Below are 17803 nucleotides of genomic sequence, written 5' to 3' on the forward strand. Positions count from 1 at the left end.
TGTCATCACAGGCAAAAGTTCAGTGCTTTGAGGAGGCCTAAAATATGCTTTCTTTATTTTTTTTCTTTATTCTCTTTTTTAAAACACTCTCACATCATTTTAAAGGTTTGAATCTTCTGTTTGGTTGTATAAAATATTCAGAAAAAGGAGGACTCATAAATGGGTAGGTTTGACAAACTTACTTTTGGCAGGTAATGTTGAAATGATATAAAATGTATTTTTGTAAAAGCCCAATTTATCATCATGATTAGAACAAATGCTGTTCCCAAGGTAATCCCGACCCCATCCATATGAACAAATGAGAACAAAAGATATAAAAAGAAGAAATGGGAAAAAATCAAGTGGCTTATTTTACGTGCAATCTCCCGTTCCCATCATCTTAGCCAATAACAGGCATTGGACTATTTTAACATTTTAAGAGTGATTTAATTATAAAGTTTACTAATGAAGAATTAGAGAGAGTCTAAAGTTACAAATGTAAGAGTTTATGGCCAAATGACTTATGAACTATTAACAAACTCCAGTGAGTTTACACTGGTTCTGTTTTACTCATGTTTTACTCATGTACCTTTAAAATGGTTCACTCGGCATTGCCTGGCACAACAAATCTAAGAGGTGATAAAAAGGCCTTTTGTCTCGTAGCTCTGGTGCACGATCTAGAGTCGTGGATGCCAACATGACTGGAATTACGGGCTGGTTCTGGCCCTGGCACCTGCATCACGGGCCTTAATCACATTCTTTCTGCAGACAAGCATGACTATTGCAATGTTGCCTTAAAGCAGGTTTTCACCACAGTCCGACTGGCGGCCTCTGCCTAACTTTAATCCTCAGCCACCAGGTCAGTCAACTAAAACAAAGCGTGCCCACACCCATCAGAGGACCCTGCGCGGCACATTAAACGTTCCCCAGACGTCAGCCCCTCACCAAAGAATCGAGAGGGTCGTGTTTTGTGAGCGTCTTTTTTCCTTTCTTTGCCTCGTGACATTTGTTCTTGCAGCTGAACATGTGCAGGACAATTTCCCAATTCTTCCAGGGCCCAACAGCTGCAGCACAAATTACACTAAAGCCAATGCTTTGGGAAGATTAGCTCTGTACTGTGTGTAAGTGTGTATGGGTAGGGGTGTGGGACTCACGCAGTCCCTCATGGGTCACATTAGCCACAGATCTTCCTGTGGCTTGTGCTATGCTGTGAAGATCCACTGGACTAGCTGTCGCTTGGAATGATCCTTGTCACTTGCTGGCCTCAGTCATTTGTAACCCTCAGCGATAACCCTCATCATAATAATAAGCAGTGCCCTGTCAGGTTAGAATGTCCTGTCTGCTTCTCCCTCGAATCCTAATGAAGTTGGCTGGTCAATGTGAAACATGAAAAGGTGTTTTGCAATGTTCTGGAATTTCACCATGCGTCTTTGGACCCTTCTCAAATCATGCTTGGATGACATGAATCTGTCAGGTTCTTGCAGGCTAAACTGTAATTACACAAAAACACAAACCAAAACCTCAGACATTCTGAAGTTCATGTGCATCTTTACATTTTTTACACCGGTAATGAACTTGCTGATAGTAGAAATTGCTGTGGAACATTTGAGCTAGCATTCTCAAAAAACTTTGAAAGCAGACGAAAGAATATTGAAAGCAGACGTTCTGAGGCATGGGGCAGGTTCTAGTTATTGAAAGTTAATGCATTATATTCGGCTTCCAAAGCTAAACGGGATGTGTGTGAGATTTTTTTTCCTTCAAAAATTTTAAACTTGGAGTTTCACAAAAGTATTTTCAATGGACAGGTGTATTTTTAATGCGATGTGCACACATCTGGGACCAGCGTTATCTGGCGAGGTGCTAAGGGAGTTGAGCACTTTGAAGCAAGGACTTTCAGCAGCGGCAGCAGTCAGGACATGAAGCTCAGGATTTGCTGTGGTCCAGCCTAAAATGTGAAACATTTGCCACAGAGAATACAGTGATTTCCACAGGAAGAGCTTAAACCTCATGAAAATCGCCTCCGTAACTCGACACTTTACGCTGAGCTAGTAAGCAGTGCTATGAGAGCAGACTATTACTTTATCTTTTTCACAGCTATTTTTTACAATATATTTGTACACTATATATATGAATATCTGGCCTCTTACAGAAAAATTTGTGTGTGCAGAGTGTTCATGCTCTCCCCACATTGTTTTCTCTGGGTTCTCCAGTTTCCTCCCGCTGTCCAAAGGCATTAGGTAAATTACACTAGCCAATTTGAACTAGGTAAACTATCTTAATGATTAATGTGTGAGTGTGTGTGTGTGCTTCCTGCATCTGGCTAGGGACCCTGATGACTCCTGCATCCCAGTTAGTGTTGCAATCCAACTTTATTTATATAGAACTTTCCATACAAATACAATATAACACAAAATGTATAAAACAAGAAAACCTTACAATCCACAGCAATAGTACCCCTCACCCACCCATGTAGACTTATAATTTATGGTGCAAAGAAATAAGGTCCATAAAAGACTGCTGCGTTTTTATCCCATGAAACCATGTCATGTAAGATATTCATATTATATCATGATTGCCTCTTGCACTCTGTATGTTTTTGATCATAATCTATATAGTTTCCTTTTTGTAAATTGTGTGTTGTACAGTTTATTGTAATGTTTTGACCATTGTATTTGTTTGCCAATTGCAAAGCACACAGCAAATTCCTTCTATGTGCTTACATATTCTGCCAATAAACCTGATGATTATCTGTGTTAGGGTTTTTGGTTTTAGAAGTCCATCCCTGCTCCCACACTGCCATGACTGTCAGCAACAGCTTTTAAGAAATTTATGAGAAAACACCACTTGTGATTCTGTGTTCACCTCAGGAGTGGAAAAACCATCTGGGGCTCTGGGTTACTATCTATCTCTCAAGGTAACAGGGTTCTTTTCATGGCACTTTTATTCTCATGGCAAGTGGCAACACTCTGGCAAGCATACAGGCAGATTTATGGCTGCCCACACAGGCGGAGGGCAGAGCCATGTTTATTTGGTGTTGGGCTACAGGTTTTTCGAAGAGTCGATGCCCTTTATCACCTCTCTTCTCAGGTTCATGGCATGCTAGGGTCTTAACATTAAGGTGTCAGGGGTCCATGGTTAAGTCCTATTTGTCCGAGATACATGGTGTCCACCAATTATCTCCAATTAAATTTTGACTCCCATTTTTTGGCTTTTAAGTTTTTAAACAGCCAGGTCAGTCTGTCTCCTGTCTTCCTAGAGAATCCCCTGCAGACCTTGTTCACTGACACATCCCTCTATTGTTGGAAAGGTGACAAGGGCACTATCCGAGCATATCACTGCACCAGAGGGAGGCCAAACATTTCCTAACAACCGTTCCAGTGGGGAGTTCAAACCCGGGAACAGCTGCAGAAACCAGAGCTGTACCTGCAGATGCACTCGCCTCAACTGGAGAGAGAAGGATCCCTTAATCTGCAAACGCTCCCCGAGGAATTATCCACATGCTTAAAAAAAAATGCTAAGGACACAAAGAGTGGGACCCCAGCTTATAAAATATCAGAAGTAATATGCCTAATAAAATATGATGGTACAAACAGACTGGCAGAAATGCTTGTGGATAAAAATATAAAATAATTCACAGTTCATTTGGAGGGAGTACTCTAAAGAACAGTGTGTAAAGCACGGTCAGTTTGTAACGGTGAGTAAGGACAGTTGGTCTGTACCAAGGATAAAAACCTTTGTAAAATTTGTTCATTTTATAGACAGTAATGCATTTCCATTGATATGACTAAACATGCTTCATCAGTTTGAAGGAAGTTCTTGAATATGTATAAGAATTATATTTGTGAAGCTACAGATATTAACAGACTGATTAGAGTTCTTCACAATGTAGCTTTTTGTCACCAATAAACCCAAACCCTGCTCAAATTACAGTACAGATTATTTTCTCCTCTTTTCCTGAATGAAAATACAGCAGGATGAGACGTGAACTAAATGGAATAAAATTCACCTTAAACTCTCAGCATCTTTTCTGGCATTGTAAAGCGTGTGCATCGGGTGGCATCTTGTGTAGAAGAACCCCTTCACTTGGGGTGTGTAGGGGTGGGGGGGGTGGAGCGTGCCGTGCGGCGGGTCGGCAGTAGCCGTGGCAACTGCGGGAATGACAGTTGCAGGTGCTGACACTGGCCTGGAAGGAGCAACAGGCTGACCAGCAACTGTTGGCCTAATGCTGAGGAGATAAATAATAAAGCAACTGTTAGATAAGTACCCTCACTCAAGAAAAAGGCAAGGGGGCTGTGGGGGTAAATGCATAACTTGTGGCAGGGTCTAAACCCTGGCACCCGCAGTTTGGCAGCAGGGCTTATGGCCAGAGGTTTAATTAAACAGATGTCGCCATGAATATTTCGACTTCTGAGAAACTGGATATTTGACAGTGGTGATGTAATGGGCGGAGGGATAAGTAAATAAGCCCGAGAGTCTGTGCATAGACTGCTCTCTGTATATCAATGTCACGCTCATCTTTGACCCCGGGTTGGGAGGGTTTGGGGTTTTAGGCAGCATGCACGGTGTGGATTCATGCATTCTTGTGTACCAGAGCATTGCTGCTGCAGTATTTTTTTTACAATAAAAATAAATCTTATATATTATATATTTTGTTGATGTTATGTTTCATATTAAATTGAAAACAACACCAATGACATATGAGGCTGTATTTTAACAGCAGTAAGATCGATTACAATAACATTTTGGGTCAGAGGGATCAAAATCTTCTTTTTTCTTATGCAGCTTTGAGTGGTGGACCTGGTAACACAGCAGCATTCACTTGTAAAATATGTACTTTGTGAATATTATACTTGGACATGGTGATTGGCATTTGGCAATCATATTGCTAAATATCATGTCTGAGTGAGTCTTGGGACGTTCTTGTTCAACGTTCAATCTTTTCGTTACACTACCCTTGAGACAACTCTTCATTGCCACCCTCCATTTTTTAATGAATGTAACTATAAAAGACTGTGTTAAATCGTGTTTTGTGTGCTTTTATACATACATATATATATATGGTTATTATGATCTGAAAGGACACCTGATCATACTTATTACAAAATTTCCAATATGAGCTCAGCGGATCCCAATTCACATGAATCTTGGAATATGATAGCTGCACAGCAGTGCTGCGGAGATGCCCAAGCTCATTTACTGGCTGCTACAGCCCTGTTTGATGGAGGTAAGGATCACAGACCCTTGTCTGCCATATAAGACATTTCCTCCACCTCTTTCAGGGCCCTCTTCTGATCCACTATGCCAGGCATCTGGTGCCGTCAGCAGGGAAACTCAATCTTTTTGACTGGCACTCTGTGGTGGTGTAGCGTTGCCATTAACTAAAACAAATGCAGCAGTATTTATAGCGGGTGTAATTACCATGTCTCAGCATCCTGGCTCGTGGAGGCTTGGGTGCTACCCACCCCCATGCCCGAAACTTCCCATCACCTACCTCTGTAACCCAGACTTTGGATGACACTACTGATGTGAGCCTGGGGTGTCTGGGTTGTAATGTAATATTATAAAAAAAAAAATAAGATAATGGAAAAAAGAAATGAAACACATGAGGGATGTTGTAAATTAAAAGAAATACCAAAGCAGGCAATATAATGTTTAATAGGGTTCACAAACCTTTCAGAAAATATAAATATAATCCCTCATTAATCAAAAATCATTCAAATATTTTTTTCATAGATCATTTAATATAATAACATAATATCACATAACATTGTCTTGTATAACCCAGCCATTAGAGATGCATTTTGTTTATTTCTTGGTGCCAGTCCCATGCCCAGGTAAATTTCAGACATAAATGAGGGTTTGGAGCATAAAACCTTTGCCATGTCATTTGTGCAGACAGCCAGTTGGTTAATTGGCTGTGGTGACCACTGATGGAAGACAATGATTGACTTTTTTAATATGTGAACAGAACCATAGGCACCATCAAATTTTATTCAAAACTGTGGAGTCCTGTACAGACAATCATAAAAGAAAATTACCTCTTGAACCTCACTGTGCAAATTCTCTTCTTCTTGTATTAAGAAATGGCCTGGACACATTTCACGTTAAGGTCACAACCCCTCCGCAGTGTTACAGAGACCTACCCCCAGCACACACATCACGGCATCTGGCCAAAGACAAGACCCGCACCACACCGCACACACATACACAGCACACTCCTGGCATTGACAACAGCGTCACGTCTCCCTGTGGTCGGAGTGTGCCAGCCGACAGCTGCAGAGCTCAGGCTTTCCGCAGCGGCACAGCCGTCTGCCCATTATCACAATCCCTGGCTGTTTGACCACCAGTGGCCTGTGAGGGCCCTGCCACAAGGGCCCATTCCGGCTCAATGCTGTCATTGTTCCCAGACGCTGGCTCACCATCCACATCAGTGGGCAGGGATTCTGCCTCCTGATCCCTGTGCTGGATACATTACCATTAAATGTCCTGTCAAAACAAGGGCCAGAGGGATCATACGTACAACATGTGCCCTTCAGTGTAGCTGAGGGTGGTTCAGAGGTGCTGTCCGGTATTGTTTTTTGCTCAGTTTTTCGAGTAACAGTCACAACCTCACAGTGATTGGACGAGAGGTAGAATGGGTTGTCCCTCAGTAGGTAGTGAGCTGGTTTAGTGTGAGAGTTATATAAGTTCCCTGAAGTTCCCATGTGACCTTTGGGACATTTAAGTGGACCGCACCATCAGGACTCCACTGGGGTTTTCAGCATGCTTGTCTCTATGGAGACACCAGGAGGGATAGGCTATAGGGTGTCAAAACGCACCATCAAAATTCCAAACAAGGATCAAAGCCAAATACGTCTTAACACAGGAGAAGTGGAGGCCTAGCTGGTAATGGGGGCACCTGTCTTTGCTTTGATTTTCATCCAAACTTTTGATATAAACTTTTTCAATGCGACTGAGTGAATGGGAGAATCAGACCGTATCCCTGACTGAACGCTGAGGCCATGGATGTTCAACCATAAACCCTGATCCAGACAGGCTCTTGGTTTCTCCCTTTTGGCACTTTTCTCCGGGACTGCTTTCCCGTTACTGAGGGTCTCGTATCAGAGGCTGATTTACTTTCCCCCACTGCGTGCAGGCACAGGAGCCCGTTTTAGGTTGCTGCTTCGTGGAACTTGATAGGCCACCGTGAATTACTGTGGGTGTGTCTGCAAGTACTGTACAGCAGAGGCGTCCCCTCAGAGGCTGTAAACTATCCCAAGCCTTAACCTCAGCTGGTTTAAAAGAAAGAGATCATGAGAAAATCATCATAAAATGTCATGCTAAATGGCAGAGGACTATAATGTGTATTATCAATTAATTCCGTAACTCAGGATGGGTGGGAGTGGGTAACACACTCACCTATGAACCAAAAGCCAACTAAGTTAAAGGTTCAAACACCACTTAATACCATTGTGTCCCTGAGCAAGACACTTAACCCTGAGTGTCTCCAGGGGGACTGTCCCTGTAAGATGCTCTGGACATCTGTTAAATGCTGTAAATGTAAATAATTCAAAACAAAGCTACAATGCAATGGACCTTTATTGTGAAACACTCTTCCCAATTTCAGATATATTACACAAACAAGCATGCTTTGGGAACAGATATTTTAGCTTCATGCAATAAAACAGACAGTAGAAATGTAATGTCATACCTACTGTTTGTGTCATAATAACATTGAAAGTTATTACATATTAAGTGTCATTGCACTTGGAAAGCGACACTTTAAAAAAGCATACAAGTCAGTATCATATGGAGATTCATTTCTACATAATGCTACTGCCTCACAAATGCGTAGAATTTTGTAAAATGAAAAAGTGAGGCATCATTCCATGAACTGTGCTGCTGAGAGCTGTTAAACATGCAAAGTGCACCTTCTAGAGGGAATGTCAGGCACTACATGCAGCAACTACACTGAAAATCTTGACGCCTCATGCACTGATATAATTGTAATTTTAAAAGTTTTGGACTTAAACATGGCACCGTCTTTTCGTTTGGTTTGATTTTGGTAAATGATGCCTCCTTTATAAATAAACATGAGAGTAGTCATGGTTAAAAATAAAACAGCGTTTGAGAGTCTGTGCTTTATGTACACATAGGTTGCAAAGATGAGGGCAGGGGGTTGGGTTACATGGCCTAATCCCTCTTGGTAAGCCTGGGTCAGCTCAAGGCCCCTGTGTCATGCAGTCAGAGGTGCCCAGGGTCCCCCACAACACAACAGCTGAACTAGCAGGGTCTCCCCCTATGACCAGCATGAACACACACACCCACACACACACACACACACACACAGAATGAGCGAGAGAAAGAAAAGGATAGAAAAGTCTCACCCTGTACACTTTTATTGCATCCTGTATGTTATGTGTGTGGTCCGGAGGGACAAACCATTCACGCAATAATTCTTCATGAATGTAATTATCAGTATATAACAACTGAAATTAAGAAGAGATTTTAGTAAATTTAATGAAATAATGTAGTCCAAATAACAACTAATCAGAAGGGATAAAAATGCTATTATGAATTGCTGTAATGATTGTCAGTAAGTTATGTTTGCTGTCTCCAGCATTAGTAATTTACAAAGCAAAAAAAAAGGTTATTAAGGGAAAAAATATGTTGTTAATGATTCATATTGATTAATTTTGAATCCACCAGAATCATTTCACTTAATGACATCTTATAATGACGACCAACTGTCTATCATTTTATGTCTATTATGAATAGACAACATGAAAATATCCTAAAAAATTAATAAGACATAGGAGCACACACCACAAAACTGTGATTGTGTTTCCTGCTCGTCCTTGTATTCAATGCGCTGTTGTACTCTTCCAACAAACTACTGTCTGCAACCAGTTAATGCAATCCAACTCTGAGAAAACAAAGGAAGCGGCCCCGTAATCGGAAGGTTGCCGGTTCAAATCTCGACCGCCAAGGTGCACCGTCCCCACACACTGCTTCTTGGCGCCTTTCATGGCTGCCCACTGCTCACCAAGGGTGATGGTTAAAAGCACAGGACACATTTCGTTGTGTCACCTTGTGCTGTGCTGCACTGTTTCACAATGACAATCATTTCACTGTCACATGCTTTTGGCCAAGATGACAGTAAAGTTGATTATTCCTGGTGAATTGCATCCCCTCAGTACTAATAAATTCATTATTAAATAAGCGACGCTGCCTGCAGCGAACAGGCATGTTGTGAGGAGAGGGCGGTGGCTTCCAAAGGTCAGCGCGCCGCAGCGCCACCCAGCGTTCAGTCACAGAAGTGGCCTGAGCCGGAGAAGGACGTGCTGCCGCGGAGCAGAGCGCCTTTCCTGACGATGGAGCGAAAAGTAGCCCGAGAATTCCGACATAAGGTTAGACATTCATCTAGCGAGCTTTCGTTGGATTTTTGCTTGTTTGTTTGTTTGTCATTTAAATAGGTTTCAAGAAGATGCACTACGATCTCTTCATGCCGGAAGAGTTGCGAGGCGGCAGAGAGGTGACATTAAAGCCGCCAAAAGTTGTAACGCAGACGATGGAGCTACAGACACCTGCTATATCGGAGTAATAATGTTTCTATAGAGGATGTTCCGTAATTTGCAGCATTTGTCCACCGAACGCATCGACCTTTCGTCTGTCTTGCGCCCCACCTACATGCTTTACCAAAGACCTAATTAATGTTTAACTAACAAGGAATTACTAGCTCACGAACATGTACATCCGAAACGTCAAATAACACGACACAAACGAATAGCGGGGAATAGCTTAGCACAAAGGCGTCGTGAGGAAGGTAACGTCGTGACGTCACCGCGTCGCAGGTGAGAGGCCCGCGGCTTCCTGCGCCCGTCATCGGTCGAGGCGTTCATCGCACTGGGACGTTTTGATCAGAACGCGTAAATAAAACAACAAAATGCTGTGCCTGCGTGTTTAGACGATGCATTTTCCGCTCGTCCGATGTCCCTCTCCGGCCATCTGCTCTGACCCCGCCCCGCCGCGCATAAATTCGGGCAAAGTGTCAGCGGTGCCCGGTCAGCCGGAAAGGATGGAGCCCTTTATTGCGCATCTCAATTAGGGACAGGCTCGGTGGCGCGGTCCCGACGGGACAACGGGCCCTTTCATCTGTCGAGAAGGAAATGGCTGCTGGAGTGTTGTTCAGATACGAGTGGCGACTCAATGGTAATCACTCGTTATCCTGTCAGGCTTATTGTGCTAAAGTCTGTGCCGTCTCTTCAGTTTTCCAAAATTTGCCAAAAATTCTTCTACTGGATACTGCAGTAATGTTAATAGTCAGTGTGAAATTGCATATAGGAAAATAACTTATATTCAGGTATATCAATGCCAATAAAATAGGATAAGCGGTTTGGAGCAGGAGTATTCTTTCAGCCTTCATGTTCCTCAATTCCTGCACTATTGAGGTTTGCATAGTGGTGTGATGTCAGGCTTTTGTATTTTTTTGTTTTTTTTCAAACACGTTTTTACAGTTACAAAAAAAAAAAGTTAAGTTAAGTTAAGCACAGCACACGATGACAAAACGAAATGTGTCATCTGCTTTTAACCATCACCCTTGGTGAGCAGTGGGCAGCCATGACAGGCGCCCGGGGAGCAGTGTGTGGGGATGGTGCTTTGCTCAGTGGCACCTTGGTGGAACGGGATGCGTACCGGCAACCTTTGGATTACGGGGCCACCACTGTCCCAGAATAATGGGGCAAATAATGATGTGAGGAATTTCATGAGTCAATTATTGCAATATTGAAAAAAGCCCTGCCCAGATGGAGCTGTAAGTGCTTGAATGGGTCATGTGACTGGCAGGTTATCAGAGGCCTGTAAGATGACACTATTCATCCGCCCACCTCGCAGTGACAGGGATGTGGCCATCCGCTCGCTGGCCCAATAGAGAAGGCGTGCATGTTTTGGAGAAAGCGATCCGCCTGCCCTTCTGAAGCACCATCACCAACAATAATAGACTGCTTATTCATGTGCAGCAGTTCAACTTATCTCACACTCGCTCACTCGCGCGCACACACACACACACACTGAGGAAATGTGCTACATTTGCGACTGGCCTAAGCGCTTCCTTAAAACCTTTCTTCAGCAGGTCAGCCACTACCAGGTAAGGGGTGGTTTTTCACACTCGTGCACCCTCAAAATCTGATGTCAACGTGTGTGTGTGTGTGTTTGGTTGGAGTTTGTTGCTCTTATCTACACCTGTGGTGAACAGCTGATCAAAGGTCTTTTATATGACAGGTGGAGTTGCTGATTGACAACGAGGCAGAAAAAGATTACCTGTACGATGTGCTGCGCATGTATCACCAGTGAGTTCCCCACCATGTACCATGTGTCACAATGCAGTTGTATGTTTATCAATGTAAAAAAAAAAACCTCAGACTTGTTGTGGTGCTGTGCAGAGTTTTGTTTTTCTTTAATCTGCATGATCACGTCATCGATTTGAGGGTTTACCGGATATGTTATTGAGTGCAGTATTTCAGTTTCATCCATGACTGCTCTGATCGTGTGAGAGCTAAACGCAGTGGAACAAACGTCCCAGAGGACTTTCCATCTGATCTTTGTTCGTAGGCGCTCACCCCTTTCTCTACTGGCCAGGAACCTGAGACTGGCCTCTGCAAGTTTCCAGTTTAAGTAGCCATTCAGAAAAGCCTCTTGCCCTCTGATATATGAGGCAAGAAAGAAATGTCAGCCATCAATGATTCATGGAACAGGGAAACTAAATTCATAAACAGTCATTTAATGCCCTCGCATTGCCAGGCAACAGTTTATTGCATCTCAATAGATGCTAAATGTCTAAATTTACTACGCTATGCTGGTTGATGGCCAATTAAGATTCTAATGTAAACCCAGAGCATATGTGATTCTGTTTTCTGTCTTTAATTGCCTAAATATATGTTATGGCATTTAGGTATTTATGCTTTCTGTAAATGATTAGCTTGTTATGCAATATATGGTGATTAAAACAGTATTGCATTTAACACTAATATATGATATTTTTTAATTATGTTTACTTACTACATTTACATTTAGAAGATGCCCTAATTCAGAACAACTTACAATCAGTAGTTATAAAGACAGCCTCCATGGAGACAGTCAGGGTGTCTTGCTCAGGGACGCAATGGTAGTGAGGGATTGAACCTGTGACTTTGTGGTTTTCTGGTTCACAGACAAGTATGTTACGCACTAGGCATCTCCCACCATATTAGTATCATAGGCTTATTAATATCCGTATAGTATAGTTTATTATCCCTCTTTGCAGGTCGATGGACCTACCGGTCTTGGTGGGGGACCTGAAGCTGGTGATTAACAACCCCAGTAGGCTGCCCTTGTTTGATTCCATTCGACCCCTTATCCCACTGAAACACCAAGTGGAGTACGACCTGCTCACCCCAAAGAGATCACGGTGAGCGTTGCCATGCAAGATACTGCTTCATGTCTTGTAATGAGGGGGGACAGGGCGCATGAAAGGTTTTTACACTCATCTATCAGACCAGTATAATTGTGACTGAGCCTCCAGTCTCTTCGTCCTTCCACAACTCAGATTAATGGAGGTTCTGAATCTTAAACTACTCTTTGTCAGATTTATTATATCAATCAGACTATACAGGTTAATGGGTATAATTAAAAAGCATGTTCCTGCATGTGAGATTTAATTGTTCCACCAAACTTTAACAGTATCTGCAAGATCTTCACATTACATCTCAAATTATTTTTGACATATCAGTTGATTCCGCTAGAGAGGTCTGCTTATTTTAACAAATTGTTCTTGAAATTGCAGTAACTACAGTGGATGTTCTGGTAGCTCGGTGAGGGCTCTTATGCATTATCTAAGTTGGCGTGTTTTCACCTCATGGGCACAGGAAACTGAAGGAGGTTCGTTTGGACCGGACTCACCCCGAGGGCCTCGGTCTGAGCGTGAGAGGGGGGCTAGAGTTTGGCTGCGGCCTCTTCATCTCCCAGATTGTGAAGGACGGACAGGCAGGAAGTGTTGGCTTGCAGGTGAGGAAACTGGATCCATTTACCATGTGAGGAATTTCACAGTGTCAGGATTAAATACTCAATAAGAGTAGGAGCATTTCATTTATATAATCATTTCATAATTCATAGATATTTGTTATTTGTTATCTCTTAGGAGCAAAAATTATGTTCTGTTTGTCCAGATCTGATGAGGAATTATATTTTTTATCAGACATAAGAATCATCTATTGTATTTATGGTGCATTGGTGCCATTTGGAGACTTGGAGACTGTAACATCAGGCAACTTTAGACAAGTAAAATGGTGTGTGTTCAGAGGAGTTAAGTCCTTGCACATTTTAAGGAGGTACTGGAGATTCTGTAATATGGCCCTTACAGGATTCATCCAGCAGGGGGAATGTGAAAACACTTTTTGGTCAAAGCAGTGGTCTTTCACACAATAATAAAATGTTCTGTAGGCATGGAAGCCCCACTAAAGGGAAAAGGTTTGGTGAGATAAGCACACTTACTGATTTTGTTTGGATTGGGTTTTATTTAGGATTGCAGACCCCGACCCCTGAGTTATTACACCATCCAAAAGATTGGCCTGTAATACAACACAAAATACAGAAATTAACCGTTTTTTGATGTTGTGGTGAAAGGTCTCCACATCAGCATTTAAGACAGCGTATTTCACATACTATAATGTAACTGTACAGGTGAATCGGTTACAGATATATCATAGACATTAAAAATGGCTTGTTCAAAGGCATGCATTGGCAGAAAACTGCTTTTTATCAATTGCTTTTATAAAGTGACCTTTCACAATCCACAGCTTATCAGAAAAAATTACATATTTTATACAAAGATTTATAGCTTAAATCTTTATTTTAGATTTATAACACATTTTCTGCAAACTATGCTATTATTTGTAGCATCCAATAGACCAGTCTCAGCAAAATGAACACCCTTCAATCTTCAAGTCATTTGGGCCTCTGTCTCACATTTGACTGAAACAAAATTGGCCTCTGTGGCTGAACAGTAATTAACTGAGAGGAATTGATGTTGGCGGCGGCGTAAAAAGGTTCAATAAAATCTTTAGCGGCCATTCAGCACTGAGAGCCCTGGCTTTACTTCTGAGTGATGTGTAGAGGAGGAAACAGGAGCGTCACATCTTTCCTCTCTGCTGACCTTGCTCCTCTCAGGTCGGGGACGAGATTGTGCGCATCAATGGCTATTCCATTTTCTCGTGCATTCACGAGGAAGTCATCAACCTCATCAAGACCAAAAAGACTGTCTCACTGAAAGTCAGGCGTGAGTCATACCTTACCTTTTATATTTCCTGCTCACCCTTTTTTTAAACCTTTATGGTGTGGTTCATTTTTTTATGGTTGTCTCTTTGTTTCAGATGTTGGGATGATACCAGTGAAGAGGTGAATTAAATTCCCTTTATGATTTGTTCTATTTCTGATTTCAATAACTAGAACTATAAACATCTATAACACTCCCTGGTTTTAAAAGATGATAATTTCTGTATATCTCTGGCAGAATTGATTGTTGCTATTTTAAGTAGATCTGTCCAGATGCATTATAGAGAATCCCTGCCAGAGGAATAATCACGACAATACCAATCCTTGCCTTTGATCCAATGCCCACAGTTTGAATCAACATTATCAGAGCTAACAGACCATCCCTTATCGACAATAATAAAGACGTTACACTTTTAATGGTGTCCTTAAAGCTCAGAGACACACTAATCAAATACCTAAATCACTGGCTGCTGTCTTCATTAGCTCCTCTGGAGAGCCCCTCAAATGGCAGTTTGTGGACCAGTTTGTGTCTGAGTCTGGGGTGAGTGCCAGTGTAATAATACTCTTCAGCGTTTATTGGGCATGTCCTGCCTTATAAGCCCCATCCATCTGAGTGTTAAGAAAGAGCAGTAGGTGCTGAGCCTCTGTGTGTTTTCCGCAGGAGAAGAAGAGCAGTGTGGCCGGCCTGGCCTCTATTGGAGGAAAGGAGATAAAGGAGAAAAAGGTCTTCCTAAGTTTGGTGGGCACAAAGGGCATGGGTATTAGGTACGTGGGTAGAATCTGTACTGTTCATTGTCAACTTAAACCTTAACAATTCCATTTATTTTGTCCATGTAATTACTGCAAATAACGATTATATGGCTTTTTTGCGGATTTCTGCAGCTGTGCTAAAACATGACAATGGAAACTGTGGAAATTTATTCCAGAAAACGTCTTTTCATCTTTCTCACCCATACATGTCATGCCTGTACTTATGTGCAGTATCTCAAGTGGCCCTACTCAGAAACCAGGAATATACATCAGCAACGTGAAACCTGGCTCACTGTCAGCTGAAGTGGGCCTGAAGGTGACTTTTGCATGAATATATTGAATATATATTTTTAGTTTTGTCATTGCAAATGCACAGCATAGCACAGCGCATGGGCAGTACCTTGGTCGAGGATACCTCAGTGGCACCTTGACTGTTCAAGATTTAAACTCACAAACCTTCCAGTTACAAGTCACCTTCCTTAGCCACTTGGCAACTATTGCATTTTATCTTACACTCCATTGCTTCTTGATTCATATTATTTGTAGTTACTTGCCAAATGTCAATTTTAACAAGAAAGGAGCCACTTGGCATATTTGAAATCAACTCAATATTAATTGTGTATGTGCCCATTGCAGGTGGGTGACCAGATTGTTGAGGTCAATGGGGTGGAATTCACTAACTTGGACCACAAGGAGGTATGATGCATTTCCAAAGCCACCATCTGTAACTGGCTGCAATTTCCCACTCATTCCACAGCTCAGTAATTACCTTCATATAATTGCTTTAGTTACTGTGCAGTTAATGTTTTTATATTTCATCTATCACGCACATATATCTTTTGCAGGCTGTCAGAGTGTTGAAAAGCAGCCGTAGTTTGACCATCACTGTTCTCACCGGTGCAGTAAGTACAGTCACACTTCCAGTTTTCAAATGGTGCTACGTCCACATTACATACAACACAATTCTTTCATCCTCAGGGAGTGCGGCATTTATCACAGGGGGCAGTTTTTCCTCCCTGCAGTCAACATAGTCCATGGAATACAGCCATTAAAATCTGACAAGCCATTTATTTTAATTTAGTATGGCACATGGCTCAGAGAGATGAGGACAGAACTGAGATGCACTGCAGTTGTGCTTGCATGCATGCCCAGCTTTCTGGTGCAATGGGTACAGGAATGCAGGGCCATTAGATTGCACATAGTATAGATGTTTAATTAAAATATTTTTCTTTGTTACAAAACATTTTGACATTTTCAAACAAAATTACTAGAAAATGCACTATTTAATAAATTTTTTATGTAGTGTAGACAGCTTTACATTGGCATAGCAACTAATTTGGATATCCCTCTCCTCCTCTGCAAAAGCAATATCTACTGAAAGTAAAGGCAGATATAGTAGAAGGGCTATTTGTCAATTTTCAAATTATTCAGTTGTGGTCTAGGTCTTAAATTCATGCAGTGGCTTGGAAGGTTTTACCACTGCACTAAACATGAGTCAATTGAAAAGACTGGAAACCTTTTGCTCTAATGAACACTTTTTCCATTTACTCTACATAAATGTTTACCAGCATAGATGCACCAGTAATTACAACCTGCAAACCTTTTTTCATTAATAATATGTCAGTGAGTTTGAGTGTGATGGAGTGATGGAAGCAAGAGTTGCATTTGCTTTTCTTAAAGAGCCCATAAGAGGCTCAGGCTTCATGCATTAAGTCACATTCAGTGATGTATCACAGGTAATTGTGAATAAGTGGGTGGAGGGTTGGGGCTGTGAACCCGCAGTGAACCTTCCTCTAAAGCTTCCACATGTCATATTCTTGGTGGTTTTAAAGTAGCTATAGACAGATGGCAGGAAAAACAGTGATGGGAAGAAAGAGACACTGGGCAACATTTTCTTTTGCTTTATGAACAAGTGTATCCCTACACTGGCATGTGTTGAAAAAAAACAGGCTCTACATCACTAAAGGAGCATAATTATCTCTGGTTACTTTGGTACCATGATGACCATGTTGCCCTGCTTTCCTATATATACAGAGTGACATAGACCTCTTCATCAGGTTAATTCACAAAAGAGTACATCCCTTGATTACTTTTATACTACTGTTTAACAGTTAATATGTGTGAGATCTAAAAACCCAACTGAGAAATTTTCTACTAGTTGTTAATTCTGTTTTACTAATAAGATGTTGTTGCTGAGCAACAACGTTTGGTCGCCAGTCAGATAAGTAGCAGGAGCTTGTCACATTATGTTGTAAAATACAAACATGGTAAATAAGGCGGAATGACCTGCTCCCCTGAAGAACCATGATAACTCTGGTATCGGTCCACATGGATATAGTATGTTTGTGCTGCTGTTGTGTCACCAGGGCAGTGAGCTGTTCATGACTGATGAGGAACGCTTGGCAGTGGAGGCTCGCAGGGAGCTGGAGCGACAGGAGCTCATGCACCAGAAGAAGGTCGCTCTGGAAACCAACAAGATCGTGAAAGAGCAGCAGGAGAAGGAACGCCTGTAAATGTCCCATCATGCATCACACACACTCAAACGGTGACACCTAATTAGCATGCTAAAGAGACAAAAAAATGTTTTGTCTTGTGTCTGGATTTGGAATCACACTCAAAATTAAACTGGAAAAACACACTAGAGGCTGATCCAATGATGATGTAATGTCCTTAAAACAAGTCTAAATGAGGCCATACAACGTCTGGACATGCTCCTGATGAGGTGGCAGATGGTCTCCTGAGGGATCTCCTGCCAGACCTGGACTAAAGCATTCGCTAACTCCTGGAC

The 17803-nt window shown here is 41.9% G+C and overlaps 1 protein-coding gene across 11 annotated transcripts in view; it reads left to right on the forward strand.

Moving 5' to 3' along the window:
- Window positions 1–17803, forward strand: part of ush1c (Usher syndrome 1C) — a 37834-nt gene that overhangs the window by 9211 nt on the left and 10820 nt on the right. For 9 of the 11 annotated variants that reach the window (XM_028957842.1, XM_028957849.1, XM_028957843.1 and 6 more), the window contains 11 exons: window positions 11239–11306; window positions 12260–12403; window positions 12861–12999; window positions 14161–14269; window positions 14364–14388; window positions 14749–14806; window positions 14927–15030; window positions 15247–15331; window positions 15652–15711; window positions 15861–15917; window positions 17382–17524. In XM_028957842.1, coding sequence (XP_028813675.1) covers window positions 11239–11306; window positions 12260–12403; window positions 12861–12999; window positions 14161–14269; window positions 14364–14388; window positions 14749–14806; window positions 14927–15030; window positions 15247–15331; window positions 15652–15711; window positions 15861–15917; window positions 17382–17524 — 992 coding nt within the window. Of the gene's footprint in view, window positions 1–9255; window positions 9369–10530; window positions 11105–11238; window positions 11307–12259; window positions 12404–12860; window positions 13000–14160; window positions 14270–14363; window positions 14389–14748; window positions 14807–14926; window positions 15031–15246; window positions 15332–15651; window positions 15712–15860; window positions 15918–17381; window positions 17525–17803 lie in introns of those variants that run through there. The other 2 variants (XM_028957847.1, XM_028957846.1) reach the window with 2 other exon arrangements.

The sequence above is a fragment of the Denticeps clupeoides genome, chromosome 17 (assembly GCF_900700375.1).
Source record: "Denticeps clupeoides chromosome 17, fDenClu1.1, whole genome shotgun sequence".
Lineage (NCBI taxonomy): Eukaryota > Metazoa > Chordata > Actinopteri > Clupeiformes > Denticipitidae > Denticeps > Denticeps clupeoides.